The sequence below is a fragment of the Otolemur garnettii genome, unplaced genomic scaffold, assembly GCF_000181295.1.
Source record: "Otolemur garnettii isolate 467f Iridium unplaced genomic scaffold, OtoGar3 scaffold00025, whole genome shotgun sequence".
NCBI classification, from domain to species: Eukaryota; Metazoa; Chordata; class Mammalia; order Primates; family Galagidae; genus Otolemur; species Otolemur garnettii.
This window is the reverse complement of record NW_003852420.1, coordinates 15,062,015-15,079,703: the sequence shown is the minus strand read 5'-3', so window position 1 is coordinate 15,079,703 and position 17,689 is coordinate 15,062,015. Positions and strand designations below refer to the sequence as shown.

Sequence of the window (17,689 nt, the reverse complement as noted above, 5' to 3'; positions counted from 1 at the left end):
TCCTGCAGCTCCAAAGGGAGGGTGGGGGATCCGGCCTCCTGTAAGTTCCTCCACCCACCCAAACCAGGAGTGGCCTTTATATGCTGGTCGCAGCTCTGGGGACACAAAGGGGCCACAGCCGCCAGAAACCCATCAGGATGTCATGTCAGAAGCAAATTGCGGTTTTCCCTGAGGGCCTGGGATAAGCCTTCCTTCTGGGGGGAGTATGGGCGGGACTAGGGTCAGTGCCCAGGGGCAGGGGTGAAGGCACAAGGTCTGCAGAGACAGCAACCTCCCCAGAACCGGGGGTGGGGCTCTGCCAACCCCCTCATTCAGCCACCTACTGGGCCACCTCCAGGGCTGCCCAAGGGCACAGATCCACCCTGTCCCCTCTTCTCCAGAGAATGCCCAGGGAGGAGCGGGCTTAAGGTTTCTGAGTTGTCTGACCCTCTGCTACCCCTCACCATGGGCCTGGCCTGGAGATGGCCGCAGGCCTGGAGAGAAGGACTCTGGGTGGACTCGAGGAGGGGCACCAGCTCTGTCCCCACTTCCCAGGGCCCAGTGTCTCCAGAGTTCAGAGCAGACTGTTTTGTCCCTTCTCTGAGGTCTGGTCCAGATGACAGTGAAGAGAAATTCATTCATTTATTCTATCGCAGGCATTTATGTAGCACCTACTATTTGCTAGGTGGTAGAGCTAGTGCCGTAAACGAAAGAAACAGACCCTGCCCTAGAGGAGCTGGCCAGTAGAAATAAGATGTAGTTTTACATTTTCTAGTAGCCACATTTTTTAAAAAAGGTAGAAATAAATAGGTGAAATCAAATTTAATAATATAGTTTATTTAACCTAAGATATCCAAAATATTATCATATACCGTATAATCAAACAAAAATTATGAACAAGACACTTTGTTTTTTTATTCTCATACTAAAGTTTCAAAATTCCCTTTACAGTACATCAAAATTTGGACTTGCCAGATTTCCAGCGATTGCCTCGTGTGGCTATTGGGTGCTGTACTGGTCAGGGCAGCTCTGGTGGGAACGAATAAGCACATGATGCAGTAAGTGGGGAGTAAAGTGAGCGGGGAAGGACAGGAGTGACTCAGGAGTGTGGGGAGGGCAGTCGGGAGGCTCCTCACCTTGGAGCAGGGGTCCTCTTAAGCCAAGGGAGAAGAGGGCGGGAGTCAGGTGGACACCGGGGGAAAAGCACACCAGGCGGATGGAGACACTGCTGATGTGTTCCAGGGCCAGCAGGGAGGCCAGTGTGGCTGGAGAGGAGTGACAAGGCCCTGCAGGTGACAACATGGCCTTACAGACTTGGCTTTTGCTTTCAGTTCTTCTGAAGGTACCAGTTCAGGCATCTCCTCCTATAGGAAGCCTTCCTGACCCTCAGGCTGTGGGAGGTGCCCCCTCTGAGCTCCCACAGTCCCTGGGATTTCCTCTCCCAGAGGCTACCACATGCTGGGTCTGTCTCTCGCCTCTCCTGCAGGGGACCCTGAGCCCCGTCTGATGAGTGGGGAGAAGGGGAATATTCACCTGGTTTACCTCTATAATCTCTGACCCCCTCACTCTACAGGGTCATTCTGATGACTTCAGGCCCTGGGCCACATTATTCAACCACACATTTTAAAAAATAAATGTTGTATTAAAATATAAAACATGTATAAAAAGGGGCACAGATACCGTGAGTGCACGCTTGGTGACTTTTTACAAACGGAGCCCCTCGGAGCCCTCCTCCAGTCCCCTCCACGTCACTACCCTCAGGGGTAACCACTGTCCTGACTTTCACACCATGGCTGATCCAATGTGCTCTTTAGTGTCACGTAAATGCTGTCTCACGTGTGCACTTTGGGGGGAGACCTCCTTGGCAAATCCTGTCTCTGACCTGCGAGGCTGTAGTTTATTCTGCTTTGCTCCTTTCTGTGAATACCCCTCGGTTTGTTTTTTACCCTCTCTCCTGTCTGTGGGCAGCTGGGCTTTCCAGCTGTCGGCTGTTAAGAACGAAGCAGCTATGAACATTCCATCAAGTCTCTTGGTGGACGTAAGTTTTTATTTTTTGTTTCTCTCGAGTAAATAGGAGAGGAATTGCCCAAGCACAGCAGAGCACGCACATGGTTGGCTGTGCTAGCGATGGCCACGGTTCTCCCCAGACATCGTACTGCAGCACACTGTCACCTCTGCTGCCCCACAGCCTCACCAGCCCCAATGTAAGGCCTTTATTTGGAGGAGGAGAAAGGAAAGCTGGTACCTGGCATTTATTGAGCACGCTATATTTGTACAAGGTGCATGACATGTCTAGTCACCCTAACAACCCAGGAAGGTCAGTACTATGATAGCTCTCCATCTTACACTACAGAGGCCAAGGCCAAGGAGAAGCAGCTTGCCCTAAGTCAGACAGGGGTCCAGCCAGGCCACCTGACTCTAATACCATCTTAACCACTGCCCAGCCTGGCCTCTTGAAAGAGAGGAAAATGCAGCCTAGTTTCTTGCCTGCCTCATTTCCTGTCTCACCCCCAACCCCACAGAGGACCCCGACCTCCACCTGCTCCCAAGGCATCCCCATATCCCCTCATGCACCAAAGCCAGGTCAGGGATTGGGTTGTCCATAGAAGAGAGTCACTAAAATACCTGTCTCCAGGCCCCAGCTTTGCCATGACTCCACAGACAGGGGTGGGAGGCACGCTTCACAAGCCCCAGGGGCAATGTGACATGCAGCTCTTTTGAGAGTCCTAGTGAGGGTGGTGAGAGCCAAGGAGGGGATCAGAGCAGGGCACAGACAAGCAGAGGAGAAATACCCCTGGGTCTCAGAGCGAAGGCTCTAGAGCCAGAATTCCTGGGTCAAACCCTGGCTCTTTCGCTCACTATTGAGTGACTTGCCTTACAGAGCTATACTTTTACCATTTGCAAAATAGACTGATACTAAAGGTGCCCACCTTCACCCGGCTGACCCAGGCAAAGGCAGGTATCCTGGAAATGGACTGTATGCTGTCAAGGGGGGGCTGCCAAGGGTACAGAGAACTTTGGATGATTGAGAGATACCAGGGAGGCCTTCCTGGGGTGTCCAAGTTAGAAGTGGGCTGAGAAGGGAGAGGGATAAGGCGGGGTAGGTAGGACAGGTGTGATCTCCTGCTTCCTGGGGTGAGGCTTCCTGGCAGGGTCCTGGGAATTAATAGCTGTGGGACCATGATCCCAAGACCTGGCTCTACTCCCTTTTTGCTCTATGACCTTGGGCCTCAGTGTCTTCAAAGGAGGACATTGCATCCTACTGCCGGTGTGGTGGGAAGGAGCCAAGAAGAAACTCAGACTCAGGCAGACAGGGGCCAAGTGCAGCTCTAGGTGTGCCATGTGCCCTTGGGAGGCCACTTCCTCTCTCCAAGTTTCTACCTCCTCATCTAGGGTTAGTGGAGTCTTGGGAGTGAGCTGTGACCTGGGGCCCAAGTTCACATAGGGGGTCTGGAACTTCCACTATCAATTCCCCAAAGAATGAGGTCACAGTGTAGGGCTCCCTCACTGGCCCAGGCCCCATTCTCTGCCCAGGGTGAATCCACAGTAACTGACCACTCAAAGTCTATTGATAATCAGATGATGATGATGATGATTAGAGACAGAGTCTCACTTTGTCCCCCTCGGTAGAATGCCGTGGTGTCACAGCTCACAGCACCCTCCAGCTCCTAGGCTTAGGCGATTCTCATGCCTCGAATAGCTGGGATTACAGGCGCCCACCACAACACCTGGCTATTTTTTTGTTGCAGTTTGGCCGATCCACCACCCTCAGTATATGGGGCCGGCACCCTACTCACTGAGCCACAGACACTGCCCTAATAATCAGATTAGATGTCAGAGTGTCCACACCCTTTGTCACTGCACAGATGGTGAAACTGAGGCTCAGAGGGGAGCTGTGCCTTATCTAAGGCCACACAGAATACAAAGTCTGGTAAGAAACCAGGCCTTCCGATTCTAACAGCATGTGCCTTGGTTTCCCCATCTGCACACTGGGCCTGGGGAGGGTGGCAATAAAGCTTTAGGTAGCCACAAGTGAGCTGTGTGAACACCCAAGGGTTGGGCTGGGGGAGCAGAGGGCGTCTTTGGCATGCCCAGGGTCCTGGATTACCCAGGCGTCTGTGACTGCCAGGTCTGCCTCAAGGCTGCCATTGTTCCAGAGCAGGGGAGATGATGGGTGATGGGATTATGGTTGATGGTGAGGGACAAGGGGGTGGCCCTGGCATCCGACTGAGGTGAGGGAGGGCCTGGACCAGGCTGGGTCAGGGGCAAACCTGTCAGGACCCCACAGGTCTTAGGCGTTCTGGCCCCCCAACCAGAGTCTTTTTAAAACATTCATTAAGTGACACTAATTTTCAGGGTCTACTTAGAATACATTTATTTTGAGATGTATTTTTAACTTAATGATGTGTAAACCTCCATTTACTTTAAAAAGGAGTCAATTTAAAGGATAGTATCAGTGTGACTCCTAGGAGAAGCGATGAGGACAGATATGCCAATGTCAGGGAGCTGGTTGTCACATGAATACGAGATATGGAAAAACCTCCACAGGTTACATGTGAGTGAAACGGGACCACACAGACGCGGATGGACGCCAGGGGCCTTTCACATGTGCCCTTTCGCAGCAAGCCCCTGTGTCTGCACAGACCCTGCCCGCAGGCCTCCTGCCGAGGGCCACACAGTTACCCGCCCACACCCCCACACATCCCTCTAGGACTCAAAACCCCACCTGTGGCTCCCACCTACAGAGCATTTACTGTACACCAGGCACTATCCTAAGCGCCTTTTGTGGTTTCATTTAAACCTCACAACCCTACTGAGGCTGGTACTGCCATCATTCTCGTTTTAGGAAACTGAGGCTCAGGTTTGTGAAGTGACTTGCCCAGGACACACAGCATTGAGGAGGCAGAGGCAGGATTTGAACCCTGGAAGGCTGGCTCCAGAGCCCAAACTCTAATCCTCGCTCTGTGCACTGACTTGCCAGGTAGCCTCGAGCCAGTCCTCCACCTCTCTGAGCTTCAGCCTCCTCATCTGTGAAATGGGAACAGTCCTTCCCTCTCTCAGCGGCTTGAAGGATTTGAGGAGGTGATTTGGGGAGAATTTCTGGGGGCACAGGCTTCCTGTGAATAGAACCATCTTCAAGTCACCAAGATTTGGGGCCACACAGCAAAGGTGGGAAGACACCTTGCTAAATGGTGTGAGCTTGGACAAGGGGGTTGACCTCCTGTGCCTCAGTTTCCTCATCTGTAAAGTGGGGATGACAACACTTGCTCCCTGCCCACAGGCTCATTGTGTAGATTAAATGAGATAGTCCCAGTAAAGCCCAGAGCATGGCATTTAGCAGATATTCAAGAGGTGCTCATGACCACCTCCAAGCTGTGACCAGATGCCCTCCAGACCCCAAAATCCACCAAAGGGGAAGAAAACCCACACAATTTTACTACAAAAAATGAGACCAAAGCGTTGTGTTTGTAAGGGGCTTTCTGCTGTTTATTGCCGAGGCCCCAGCCCAGGCCCACCTGGCTCCAATCAGGGGCCTCCCCTCACCTCCCTGGCGTGGATGTGGTTCGAGGTGTGCAGGCAGCTGGCAGGGAAGTCCTGCCATGGTCAGTCCAGCTTCAAGTTCAGCACCAGGGCATTCTGACAGGAGGCAAAAGGCCAGAGTAGGGGTGGGGGAGCAATGACCAGGCCACCCAGGCACAAGGATGGGATGGAACTGGGCCCTTCACTAGGAGCTGGAAACCAGTGTGATCTTTAAGCAAACGTTGAAGGAGACCTGCCTTGTGATCCCAGGGAAGTCCCTTCACCTCTTGGAGCCTCAATTTTCTCAACTGTCAAGTGGGGACCAGCACCCCAACCTCCAGAGTGGAGAGATCAAATGAGAAAAAATGTACATTTAGCACTCCAAGCTGAAAGCCTGGCATGCAGTGAAAAGCTCATATTTATTGAGCACTTACTGTATGTCTTTAGGTGGCTAGCCTTAATGAATCATAACACTTCTATGAGGTCTATGGCCAGATCATCATCTCCATTTTAAGCACAGTAACATGGAGGCACAGAGGTGAATTTGCTCAAGGTGGTAGAGCAAGAGAGTAACAGAGTTCAAGTTTCTGTCTGTGGGACCCCTGGCCAAGGAAGGCCCTAGGTTCTGAGGGGCAGCCATGCTTATGGATTGGCAGGATTATACTGATGACCACCAGCCCTCCCATCCCCATTCCCTCTAGTTTGAGCTAGGTAGGCTCTTGCCCATCACCTATTGGCTGAAAATGTTGATTAACATGGCCTCTCCCAGCTCCTCCCCTCACCTCTGCTATGTCCAGCTGAGCCAGGTTGTAATTCATAGCCAGGAAGTCCGGGAGTGGGAGCCCAACTTGGAGCTCATCTGAGAAATATAGTAAGAGTCATCTCAGCCTGACCACTCTGCAATTGACTAAGGAATAGCTGCCTGGAGCGGGATTGTGGGAAATAGTGAAATGACTGATTCATGATATCTGCCAGTTGTTACAGGCAAACAGCAAATAGCCTTGATCTGGCATCTATTTACCTCTCAGGTCAAGATCTCACTCATGATGTGGGGTTAAGCGTCAGAGCCCAAATCATGGGAGAGGCCATTGTCCCCAGGCAGGTGACAATACGACTCCATTAGCCTCAAAGATTCAGCAATGATCATCTATTCCCTTTTAACCTCCCAGTGATGGGGTTTTGAGATCACCCAGTGGCACCCCTTCTTGCTTAAAGTGCTTCCTGGCACCAGTAAAATCAAAGCCTGCAGGAGGCCTCACCATTGACGACTGGGACATAAGCCTCTTGGAGATAATCAGTGATGAAGACAGTTAAATCCTTCTCCTGGAGGTGGGGAGAAAGAAAGAACCCACATCCCACTGTTTAATTCAATTGCATCCAGTCCAACCCAATTCAACAATCTTTTCAGCCCTAGCTCTGGGTAGGCCTGGGGACCACAGGAATTAATGTCAGATGTCAAAAGAGTTTGTCCAGCTATCATCAAAGAACTATGCCCTTCATTCTGCTTAGTCTCTCTGTTCAGGTAACATGTAGGGTCTTGGGTCATAGTACAGGAATATGGGGAAACTCAGGAGACAAGAGATGGCTCTACAGAAAACTCAGTAGCTTTGATCATGCATTCATTCAGCCCCTCTCTGTACCTCAGTTTCCCCATTCCTAGCTCTCTGCACCTCACCTACTCACAGGGTTTCTGTAAGGATTAAATGAGCTTGGGTAAAGCACATAACAGAGTAAGTGCTGGTGTTGTTACTACTATTAGCACCTGCTGGGGCAGGTTCTGTGTTGGGCCCTGGAATTATAGAGTCACATAAAAACAACAGCTTGGCCAACCAAGGCCAGCCCAGGTTGCCACTATCCATGGCAATCTTGCTCGGATCAATCCAGGGAGAGGTCTAAATTCTACCCAGAAAAGGAAACAGGGACCCAGAGAGCTCCCAAAGTCACACAACTGGTCGGGAGCCTAAACCTCCCAATGGCCTTGCCCTGTTCATCCCGCCTCCATTTTGGGGCCTCTTCCTGCAGTGATACTCAGTGAGGTTCTGCGCTTGAGGGGAGGTGTCTGAGTTTCCCCTTCTAAGCTTTCAACAAATTTCATTGCGCTTTTCTTTCACTAAAGTTGCTGCATTCTGTCCCCCCAAAAAATAAAAATAAAAAGAGTCCCATAAATGTTAGCTCTTTTTGGTATAAGGAAAGGCTTCCTGGAGGAGGTAGCCTTTCAGCTGGGAAAATGGGCCCAGTCTTGCCCTCAAGCCAGACCAGGTAGAAGCACCTGGGACACTTACATTGAAGTGGCCAATTGATGAGGACTTCCGGGACAGGCTCTGCAATCTGTGGGGGAGGGGAAGAGTGGAAGGGAGTGGAGGGGAAAGAATGGTCAGAGCCACTGGCCCTGGAGAAGGGGATCCCAAGCACCCCAGACCCTTTCTACTGCAATAGTCCCTGACAGCCTCAGGCCAGATACTTGGAAGTTTCGGGTCACCTGTCACCTTTGATGGGACACATTCCACCTTCATTCATTGCAGCCCGTTCTGTTTCCCACAGCTTAGACCATTAGACTCTCCTGGATCTCTTCTCTCTGGTCCTGACTCTTCCCTTTGGGACCCCCACACATATTTGCAGCTCCTGCCCAAGGGCAGCTATACAGAGGTTTATGGTCTAGCTGATCAGTTTCCGATCCTCGCAAGGCTTGGAGCAGGAGCCCCTTACCCTACCCCCAACCCTGCATAGTTGGTGTCAGACAGGCCATGTGATGGGCATCTGGTGGTTCTACCTGTCTACTCTCCATTCTGGTAACAGACTCTCTGTTTTCCACACTCATCCCAAGTAATTCAGGTAGGGCTAAACCCAAAGACCCTAGGGTGAGCACGAGACCCAGGCCTGGCCAATCAGAGCAGGCCATCTCTCAGTCATGATGATTGGCTCAGCATTGGGCACATGACCCAAGCTAGACCCAAGCCTTGGTAATTTGTTAGAACCATTGGACAAGAGGTTTCTCTTGTTGTTGGGATCACGCTCCCTCCCTGCAGGGAGAAGCTGCCTGAGAATTTAGCCAACAAAGTGGAGAGCAAAGGCCAGGAGAGGAGGAAGACAAATTCTTGAGGGCCTTGTCTGCCTGGATCCTGCAATGCCTAAATGCAGACCTACCCCTAGAGTTTTTAATTATATGAGCCAAAAGATTCTCTTTGAGGCTTAAACTAGTTAAAGTTGAAATCCCATCTCTGGCAATTGAAAGAATCCTGACATAATATGAGTCACATTAATTATTAAGGTAAATACAAGAATCCATGAGTGACATGTAAAGCTAGTATATTAGTAGTTCCCTCCTCCTGGAGAGTAGGATGAAGTAGGATATTAAATACAGCATATATACTCAGTGCCTCACATACAGAGAGAGCACAATAAATGTTAGCAGTTGCTGGTGTAAAGAAAGGCTCCCTGGAGGAGGTGGCATTTCAGCTGGGCCCCGACTCTCAGGTGACATTTGAATGGCATGAACAAAGGCCTATTAATGGAGAGAGGAACCTGGACCCCTGACCAGATTCACTGGGAAAGAGCCTAGTGGAAGGGTGAGGGTAGAGAGGAGGAGAATTTGAGAAAGATCTTTAGTGCCAGACCAATATTTGAGAAAAGGTCATGGCAGTGGGGAGCTGTTGAGGGTTCCAGAGCAGAGATAGTGACTAGAGCAGCCTAGCAGTGTGGGCTGTGCTGGGTGGATTGGGGAAGTGCCGGAACAGAAAGCCAAGTGTGTTGGGGATGCCCATGAAGGGGTACCAGGTGCCAGCCTGGGGCAGGAGGCTCCTACCTGTCCAGAGAGGTGGCCATCTGCAGCCGGTTCTCACGCACTGAGTACTGGACCTTCAGACTGAAGTGCTGGTGGAGAGGAGGGAGCAGAGAGAAGGCAGTGGGCCCCCCTCCCATCAGGGCTGGAAAAGCCGGAGACCTTACCACCCTTCCAACACCACCAGTACAGCCAAGACAAAGTAGGGGTCCTCCTTTCTGCCCATCCTCCTTTTAGGAATTGAACCCAGCAGTCTCCCAGACCCCCATCCCAGGTTCCTCTTCCCTCATTGACCTGGGCCAGGATAGCCTCCCCCCGAAAAAAATACCTGGGACTATTGTAGGTCCCTGCACACATCATTTTCTTGCTCTAGGCCTTTGAATGTGCTGAAACCTCTGCCTGAGCTATCCTCTGTCCCTAGCCACCCCAGCAACAACCCCTTCACTGGCCAGCTTCTGCTCTACCTTTAAAACATAGCTCAGCTATCACTTTCTCTGGAAGACCTCTGTGATTTCCCCAAACTGGATCTGGGGTTTCTCTCTCCCCCCATAGTCCCTCACTGCCTTTGAAGATGCTAATAAATGTTTGGAGTGAGAGAAGAGAGAGGAAAGAGAAAGGAAGGGCTCAGCCATTGACCCTTGGTTTACTGGCCTTTCCAGCCTTTCAAAGGCTCCACGGCAGAGCCAAGGGTTAGACGTCAGGTGATGGTGACTGGGAAGTTAGGACCATGTAACTGAGATTATCTAAGAACTCGCTAATCCATGACGTGGCTGTCAACTAAAATCCCACTCTCCAGCCTCATCTCCCATGAAGCAGGGAATACTGGAGGAACAGATCTCACTCACAACTTCTAGGACAAAGAGAGACACTGGAGGCTTGCCCCGCCGCCGAACAGCAGACATCTCCACAGTGCCATGGAGGTGAAGCAGGCTCTTGCCTGTGTTCATGGTGAGCTTGGGAGGCTTGTTTATCCTGATCTGGGTCACCAAGGGCTTCGACTTGGGGTAGGCCTCAGCCACCTACAGAAACCAGGAGACTTCACTCAGGGCCAGTCCTTAGACTGGTGACTTCAGTCGAAATCAGGAGTCCCTCTTGAAATAGGTGATTTCCACCTTGGGCACAGGAAGTACGGTATGCAAAGGCCATGATGTGTCTATAAGGAAATAAAAGAAACAAAACACACAATTTGGCTATTCGACACTGAACATAGAAAGTATAATGCATAAGAGTTGAACTCTTTCTATGCTGGACCCAAAGAGTGCTTTATGGAGAATTCAAGATGCTTTCGAATTGGACAAGGGACCTGTGGCATTGGAAAGATACCTCCTGAGTCTTTCCCTTTGACCAGAGCGCAACAGGGCAGGGCAGGATGGGATGTCCATGAGGAATTAGGGCACTCACTTTAGGGATGAAGCCAGCCAGTGTCCCAGTGGTTTGTGGGGGGAGCTCGCCAATCTACAAAACAAAAGTCAAGGTTAGGATTATTGATATCCTTTGTGACGCAGCCTAACAAACATCTCCTCTGACTCAATATCGTGTGCCTCTGAGGCACATACAATGCTCAACACTCTGTACTTAACTAGACAGTGAGCTTCTGGGTAACCCAAACAATGGCCTACACATTCCAGCACCCACAGTTTTTAGCACAAGGTCCAGTGCTGAGAAATGTTGGATGGAAAAGCAGGAAGATAGATGGGAGGATGGGTAGATGTGATCAGTGAGGGGGCATGGGTAGATGATTTGTGAATGGATGGATGGATAGATAGATAGATAGATAGATAGAGAAAATGGATAAATAGATGTGTGAGTGGATGGATGGGTGGGTGGAAGGATGAGTAGGTGTATATATGAAAGGAATGATGAATAAGAGGATAGGTGGATGGGAAGATGGTGGAATGGGGTGATAAATGGGTTGGAAAGTAGATGAATGGATTAATGGGGTGGGAAGATGGATGGGAAGATAAATGGATAGATCAGTGTGAGTTGATGAATATGTGGATGGATGTTGGATGCATATATGGAAGAATGAGTGGATGAGTAGGAGGATGGGTAATAGCAGGTTGGGTGGTTGTAGGGGTGCTTGAGTGGTAAATGGCAGGTGCAGAGACTCACTTATTTGACAGCAGGCCCTGTTCTAGAACTTGTGTGGATGATACGAAGGGATGGATACGAGTTGGAAGGATGGAACCTAGAGCATGAATACATGGTAGCTAGCTAGATAGGTGGGTTGGTAGTGATTGGATAAAAGGAAAGTGGATGGATGGCCAAGGCATTAGAGATGTAGAGTGATAAGTAGTATGGACAGTGGGTGGTGGTTACATGGGCAGAGGGTGCTGGATGGTGAGATGAACTGGTGATAGGAGCCCAAATCAGTCCTGGCATCTCCTAGTCTTACTGTTGTCCACAACTGCAGCAGAATTCCCTGGGTGGACAAACTAAGCAGGGACTGTCATTATGGGGGCAGAGGCAGATGGGGTGGGGCACCCGATGACTCACCATGGTATCCCGAACACTGACATCAAAGGACTTCTGCAGCAGGGTGAGCTCTGCCGTGAGGAAGGCGTCTGAGAGCAGCAGCTGTGATGAGCCTTCAGCATAACCCTCAGGGAACTCAGGGGTGTCCCCAGAATCAGCAAGTTTGATGGCGTTGCCCTTTTGCTGCTGCACCACAGGCTGTGGGACAGTGGGAGGGAGACACTCACCCTTGGCCATGAGGGCCTATGGTCAGGGATGAGTCTCAGTCCTCCAAACCAGTAGAGCTCAAAGCAAGTCCCAGGTCAGCAAGTCATTAACTGTCAGAGCCATAGCAGGCTACAGTGGCCCATCCCTCCCAGGGTACAGGTGGGTAGACTGAGGCTGGAGAGGATAAGGAGGTTAGTCACTGAACCACTGGCATTTTCTCCTGGGATTGCTTCAGTAAACTCAGTTGAACTGACCCTAAGTGGTTGGAGTCCTTCATTTACCCAGAACGTGCTCTTTCCTTTCTTCTTGGCAGAAAGAGGTAATTGGAAACACCATGGGGCCTGTACGAAGCCCGCTGGAGGAGGACTTCACAGGGAGGTGACTTCTTAGGGTTTTTATTCCTATTTCTGGAAGGTGCATCTCACCCCCTCACCTGGAACCCCGAAGACCTGGACGAGGGCCCAACTCTGCCACCAACTCACCATGGACCCCTAGCCCAGCCCTGCCTGCCCATGGCCTTAGTGCTCCCATCTGTACAAGGACAGCGCACAACTGGATGAGCCAGGGAGTGGGAGAAGCATGGGAGTGTGAAGTTGGCAGCCCCAGAAACCAGCTGAGCACTCACGGCTCACATTCAGAGCAGGAGGAGGGAGCGGCCTAGCATTAAGGAGCACCCTCATGGCGAGCCTGGCCTACCAGGGCCTGAGGGGTCTCCAAACTTCACAGTGCCAGTCCAGCCACCTGTCCTGGTGGGAGCAGCGCCAACCACCCAGACTGAAGAGCCTGAGACCCCAGCCCCCAGGTGGTGCCTGGCACTTACATTAAAGTCCACTTGAATGTAGTTAGCCGTGGTGACAGGTGTGGATGTCAGGACATACTTGACAGTGCCCATCTTGCCCACAGGCATAGGGTCTGTATGAAAAGGAGGGTCTCCTCAGAAAGGCACCAACCGCAGGGGCAGCCCGGAGAAACTGGCACCAGCCAGCCGCAGCTGAGCCTGGCTGTGTGACCCAAGGCAAATTTCTCCGCATCTCTGAGCCTTTGTAACCTCATCTGTAGAACAGAGGAAATGGTGCCTAGCCTGGAAAATCACGCCACTCTGTCAGCACAGGGCTGGAGAGTCCACCAAGGACTGTCACAGCTTGGTCTCACAACAGACCAGCGGGACAGGATTATCAGCTACTGCACAAATCCACAAACTGAGGCTCAGAGGAGGAAGTGGCATTCCCAGGCCACACTGCTGGGGACGTGTGCAAGTTTTCTTCAGTCCCAGATGTTGACATTCCTGTTCCCCAACACTAGGGAGCCCAAAATGGAGGCAACATATACCCTGTGCAGAGGAGAATCAGGCATTGCCACCGTTGGATTACTATTCAGGGCACAAGGTTTGTGGGCAAATGCAGGATGGCCTTTGTTCTTAGAGTCTTGGGAATGCTGGTGGAGCACTGGGTGGGAGATGAGAGGGAGGAACCCAGAGTCTCTCAGGACCTCAGGGCCTCAAGCTTCCCATCTGGACAGTGGGGATGAACCATGACTCAGGCCTTCTGAGTCCCAAGGCTGGGCTGCGAGCAGGCATTTGAATGGGGAGTAGAGATCAAGTCCCTCCATCCTGGTGTCCCCATGTAGGGCTGAGGTGTGGCTGAGGCCACACTCACCATTCAGGTTGGCCCACTTCCTGTTCACATACACCAGGACCGCATCAATGGCTGGACACATCTGGAAGCAGAGACGGCACTGAGCTGAGAGGGTCCCTACATGGGGGGCCTTGCTCCTCACAACTGAATGGTATTCCATGAGGAATCCCAAGATCCCAGGTGGGACCAGGACTGGTGGGGCACCCAAGGCCCCAGTCACACAGGAAGTCCATGGCGGAGCCTGCAGGAGAATCGAGATCTCCTGACCAAAATCACAGTCTTTAAAATCAGCAAGGACTCATTCCCCAGGGACTGGTCTAAACAGGGTTGGCAAGCTGTGACATGTAAGCTGTTGCCCCCTCCTCCCATGCTCATGGCAGACATCAGTAGATGATCTCACTGAGCCAGCTACAACCTTCCCTGCCACTAACAACCAATCAGGGTCAGAACCCACAATGAAGGGTTTGCCAGCCCTGGTCTAAGCCATCTGAGCCATGAGGAGTAGAGGCTTTCTCTGGGCTACTCACCAGGCCAGGGAGGACTTTGTGCAGGGTGCTGTCCAGGAACTTGTTGACCACCTTGGGCAGCATGCTATATGGACACAAGCACCAGAGAGTGGGTGGACAGGTGCACCAGTGGCAAGAATTTAGGCACAGGACATGAAAGGACATAGTTAAGGGAGTTCAGTGGCTCAGGAAGTGGGATGCTGGGGGTGTTGCAATGTGGAGCAGCCTTCCTCCCCAGCCACAGAGCCCCTCACTTGCTGGGCAGGTTGGTCTTCACGCTGACCAGGATGACCTCACAGCCCTCGCTCTTGAACATGGGAAGGCCTGTTTCCTCATCCTGCAGAAGCCGGTTGGTTGCTGTGATGTTCAGGACCACGATGATCTCCATGTTCCCTCCCATGAAGCTGGAGGATGGGGTAGGCAGGCATCGTGGGCAGCTCTGCCCCTGTGGCCACTGTCCCTGCCTCCTCCTTGCTCATAGTGTCAGCAGTTCTGAGAGAGGGAAAAGGAAGGGGACCACCCCCACAGAACAGAAATGGGAGGGGTGGGACCTGTCCAAAGTTCAACAACCATCCTTTCCCCTCCCCTCTTCCTTTGATGAACTCCTACACATCCTTCAAAACTCTGCTCAGCAGTCCTGACCTCCTCAAAATCTCTTCTGATTCCCCTGACCTTCTAGTGCTTCCTCTGTCCTAGACCAATCACTCAGTCTATGATTGTACTCAGGTCTGGATCCCATCAAAGGTAGGAACCAAGTCTACATCACCTTAGCTTATAGCACCCAGCTGGTACATAGTAGGCACTCAATAAATGTGCATATGAGGTGAGACAGGAAGGCCATTATGCTTCCCACTCTCCTCCCCCACCTCTGCCATACTCACCTCTTGCCAGTGATGGTCATGCCTGTGGACACACATTGGAAGATGCCCACTCCAGGTACAAAGTTCAGTGTGATGACAGGCAGTCGGACATCCTTCACCTTCAAACTGGGAGGGGACAGACATCCACAGCAATGAGAAGTGAGCAGGCGAGACCAGGACCTCAACCTGCTTCTCTACCACCTTACTGAGTGCCTTGGATACACCCATGTCAGGCTTATGCCACATCACGGGGATGACCTCGCCTCAGAGGACCATGATAAAATGCAAACAAAAGGCTGAACAGGAACCAATGTATATACAGAATACACCCATCACATGGAAGATGGGAGGCATAACTAACTCTAAGTGACCTTGGACTGTTCTCTTCCCTTTTGTGGGCCTCATTTTTCTCATCAAAAAAATGTGGAGGTTTGATTAGATCAGCGTTTCTCAAGAGTGGCACTATCAACATTTTGGGCAGGATATTTCTTTATTGTGGGAGGCTGTCCTGTGCATTGCAGGAAGTTTAGTGGCACCTCTGGCCTCAATTCACTAAATGCCACTCCTGCAAGCAGTGACAACCAAGAACGTCTCTAAACATTGCCAAATGTCTCCTTGGAGGCAAGATCACCCCTAGTTGAAAACCAGGATAATAAAGATACGGCACATCTACCTCCACTTGCCTATCCTCAGCTCTTGGCAGACATTGTTAATTGATCGCGGTCCTATTTCCTGCTAAGTCTAGACAGTGGCCCAGCACCCTCCCGATGCATCATTCTAGGTATTTCCTTCCTGGTCTATGCCACATAGCATGTACAGAGGAACCAATTTCCTCTTATCATTAAATGATTGTACCCACCCAGCTGTACCATTTGAGAATGTTTGCATGTAGGTTCACACACTGTGAGCTCATACTGCGTGCAAGGAGTTGATGTTTGACTTTTCAACCTTACTTCCTCCTCAAGTGACTCTGCTCACAAAGGGCAAGAATTGTCCCTAGTAGGTGGCTGGGCCCTGGCAGGAGCAGTGACCCACCCAATGTCACATAGCAAGATAGCACAAGGCAGGAAAGGGGCCCCACCCTTGGCAGCAGCTCTCTCACCTGGCCTTCTCAGGTCTGGGCACAATCTTCCCCATCACCCTCTGCCCGAACCCCCAGGCCCACCCTCACCCTTGCTTACTTGGTGATGCCTTTGATAGGTTTCATGCCCGGCTGTTTCTTGCCTGCCTCAGCTGCCATCTTCTCCAGGATGTGACTCTCATCCATGGCATTCTGGACCTCTGGAGTTGGGGTCCAGAGAGACACTCAGTTGGAGAGGTTGGGTTGGGCATGCCAGGCCCCTTACAGTCACTGTGTCCCACTCTGGGCTGGGTGAAAACAAAGACCCACAGAGGCATCCTGCCCAGCTCCTGCCCACAAGCTCACCGCGGTTCATGATGTCCATGCCCAAGCGCAGCAGCGCCCCAGGGTCTGCTCGTGTGCCGGTCAGTAGGCCACAGAGTGCCAAACATAGGATCCGCAGCATGGTGCCACCTGTGTCAAGGGGCCTGAATTGGCACCACTCGGCAGGTCCTGGGTCCCCTGGGGACCTCCCATCTCAGAGCAGATTGAGCCCCCTGTTGTCAGGGGTCCAGGGGGCTTTGGACTAGCAGGCATCATTACCACCTTCTCCCAGGGGATGAGGGAATGTCCAGATTAAGCACAGGGACTCTGGAGTCGCCCCACGCAGGTTGCATCTCTAAGCCATAATTTCCCCAAGGCAAGATGCGTCTGACCAGCCTACAATATGGGGCCAGTGGGAGATTCAGCAGCAGTTTTCAGGAATTCAAGTGTGGCCCAATGCTGGAACCACAGAGGGAATTCCAGTCCCACCCTCACTTAGGGGCTCCCTGCTATAGTGTGGATGTGGGAGTCCTGTGCTCCCCGCCTGACACTGCAGCCACTGTCACCACCACCTCCTCCAGCTCAGTCTCACCTCTACGTGGAGCCTAGAAATCTCAACTCCGGGCCCCTTAAGACCTCTTGAGAAGTCACCTCACTGATAGAGAAACTGAGGCACCCACTCATGGTCTCATAGGCACTGAACAGTGAAGTGAAAAAAGGACCTCCCACTTCAGATCCTTCCAGGTGTGCCTACCCCACCTTTGTCCCCCAGAAATTCCTCCCTTCTACTTACTGAGACCTGAAATTTTCCACCCAGGCACCAAGTGTGTCTTTCGGTTTTGAGCTTTGGCTGAAAAGAAGGAAGGAGGGGCCCTCACGGGCCAGGCCTGTGTAGGCCCGGGGAAGGGGCATTCCCCTCATCCGCAAAAAAAGGTGGCTCCTGCTGTGGGTCTGCCTGCACAGTCCAGTCTATGCCTGCATTCATTCATTCATTCATTCATTCAGATCACATCCACTGAATGCCTCTTACGTGCCAAGCAGGCCAGGTTGCAAGGTACACATGGCAGGGATGGTTCTGCCCTCCCTCCCCCAAATCTCAGAGTCTGAAGGGGAAGGCAGGGGAGGAGCCAAGAAATGGACTATGGGATGAAAGGGTCACAGAAAGACTCTCTAAGGAAGAGATAAAAAGGAGCCCAAGTATAAAGAGCCAGGGGAGAGGCTCGGCGCCTGTGGCTCAAGCGGCTAAGGCCATACACTTGAGCTGGCAGGTTCAAATCCAGCCCAGGCTGCCAAACAACAATGACGGCTGCAACCAAAAAAAAAAAAAAAAAAATAGCCAGGTGTTG

The 17,689-nt window shown here is 51.7% G+C and overlaps 1 protein-coding gene across 1 annotated transcript; it reads right to left on the bottom strand.

Moving 5' to 3' along the window:
* Window positions 1–5,583: 5,583 nt before the first annotated feature.
* BPIFB6 (BPI fold containing family B member 6) lies at window positions 5,584–16,485 on the bottom strand. The gene is made up of 15 exons (XM_003788099.1): window positions 16,389–16,485; window positions 16,141–16,240; window positions 14,981–15,085; window positions 14,354–14,503; window positions 14,121–14,184; window positions 13,615–13,675; window positions 12,780–12,871; window positions 11,774–11,950; window positions 10,679–10,732; window positions 10,123–10,296; window positions 9,302–9,369; window positions 7,782–7,827; window positions 6,759–6,822; window positions 6,282–6,358; window positions 5,584–5,616 (listed from the first exon to the last, which is right to left on the bottom strand). Exons 1-15 carry the CDS (start codon window positions 16,483–16,485, stop codon window positions 5,584–5,586), a joined length of 1,362 nt encoding a protein of 453 aa, XP_003788147.1.
* Window positions 16,486–17,689: the final 1,204 nt, after the last annotated feature.

Excerpts from the sequence above, each read along its gene's own strand:
- BPIFB6 (XM_003788099.1), bottom strand. The coding sequence starts at position 16,485 with ATGCTGCGGATCCTATGTTTGGCACTCTGTGGCCTACTGACCGGCACA. Across the intron at positions 14,185-14,353 it reads AAGACCAACCTGCCCAGCAA|CATGCTGCCCAAGGTGGTCA; the intron begins GTGAGGGGCTCT and ends GTGTCCATATAG. Across the intron at positions 9,370-10,122 it reads CTCTCTTTGTCCTAGAAGTT|CACTTCAGTCTGAAGGTCCA; the intron begins GTGAGTGAGATC and ends CCTCTCCACCAG.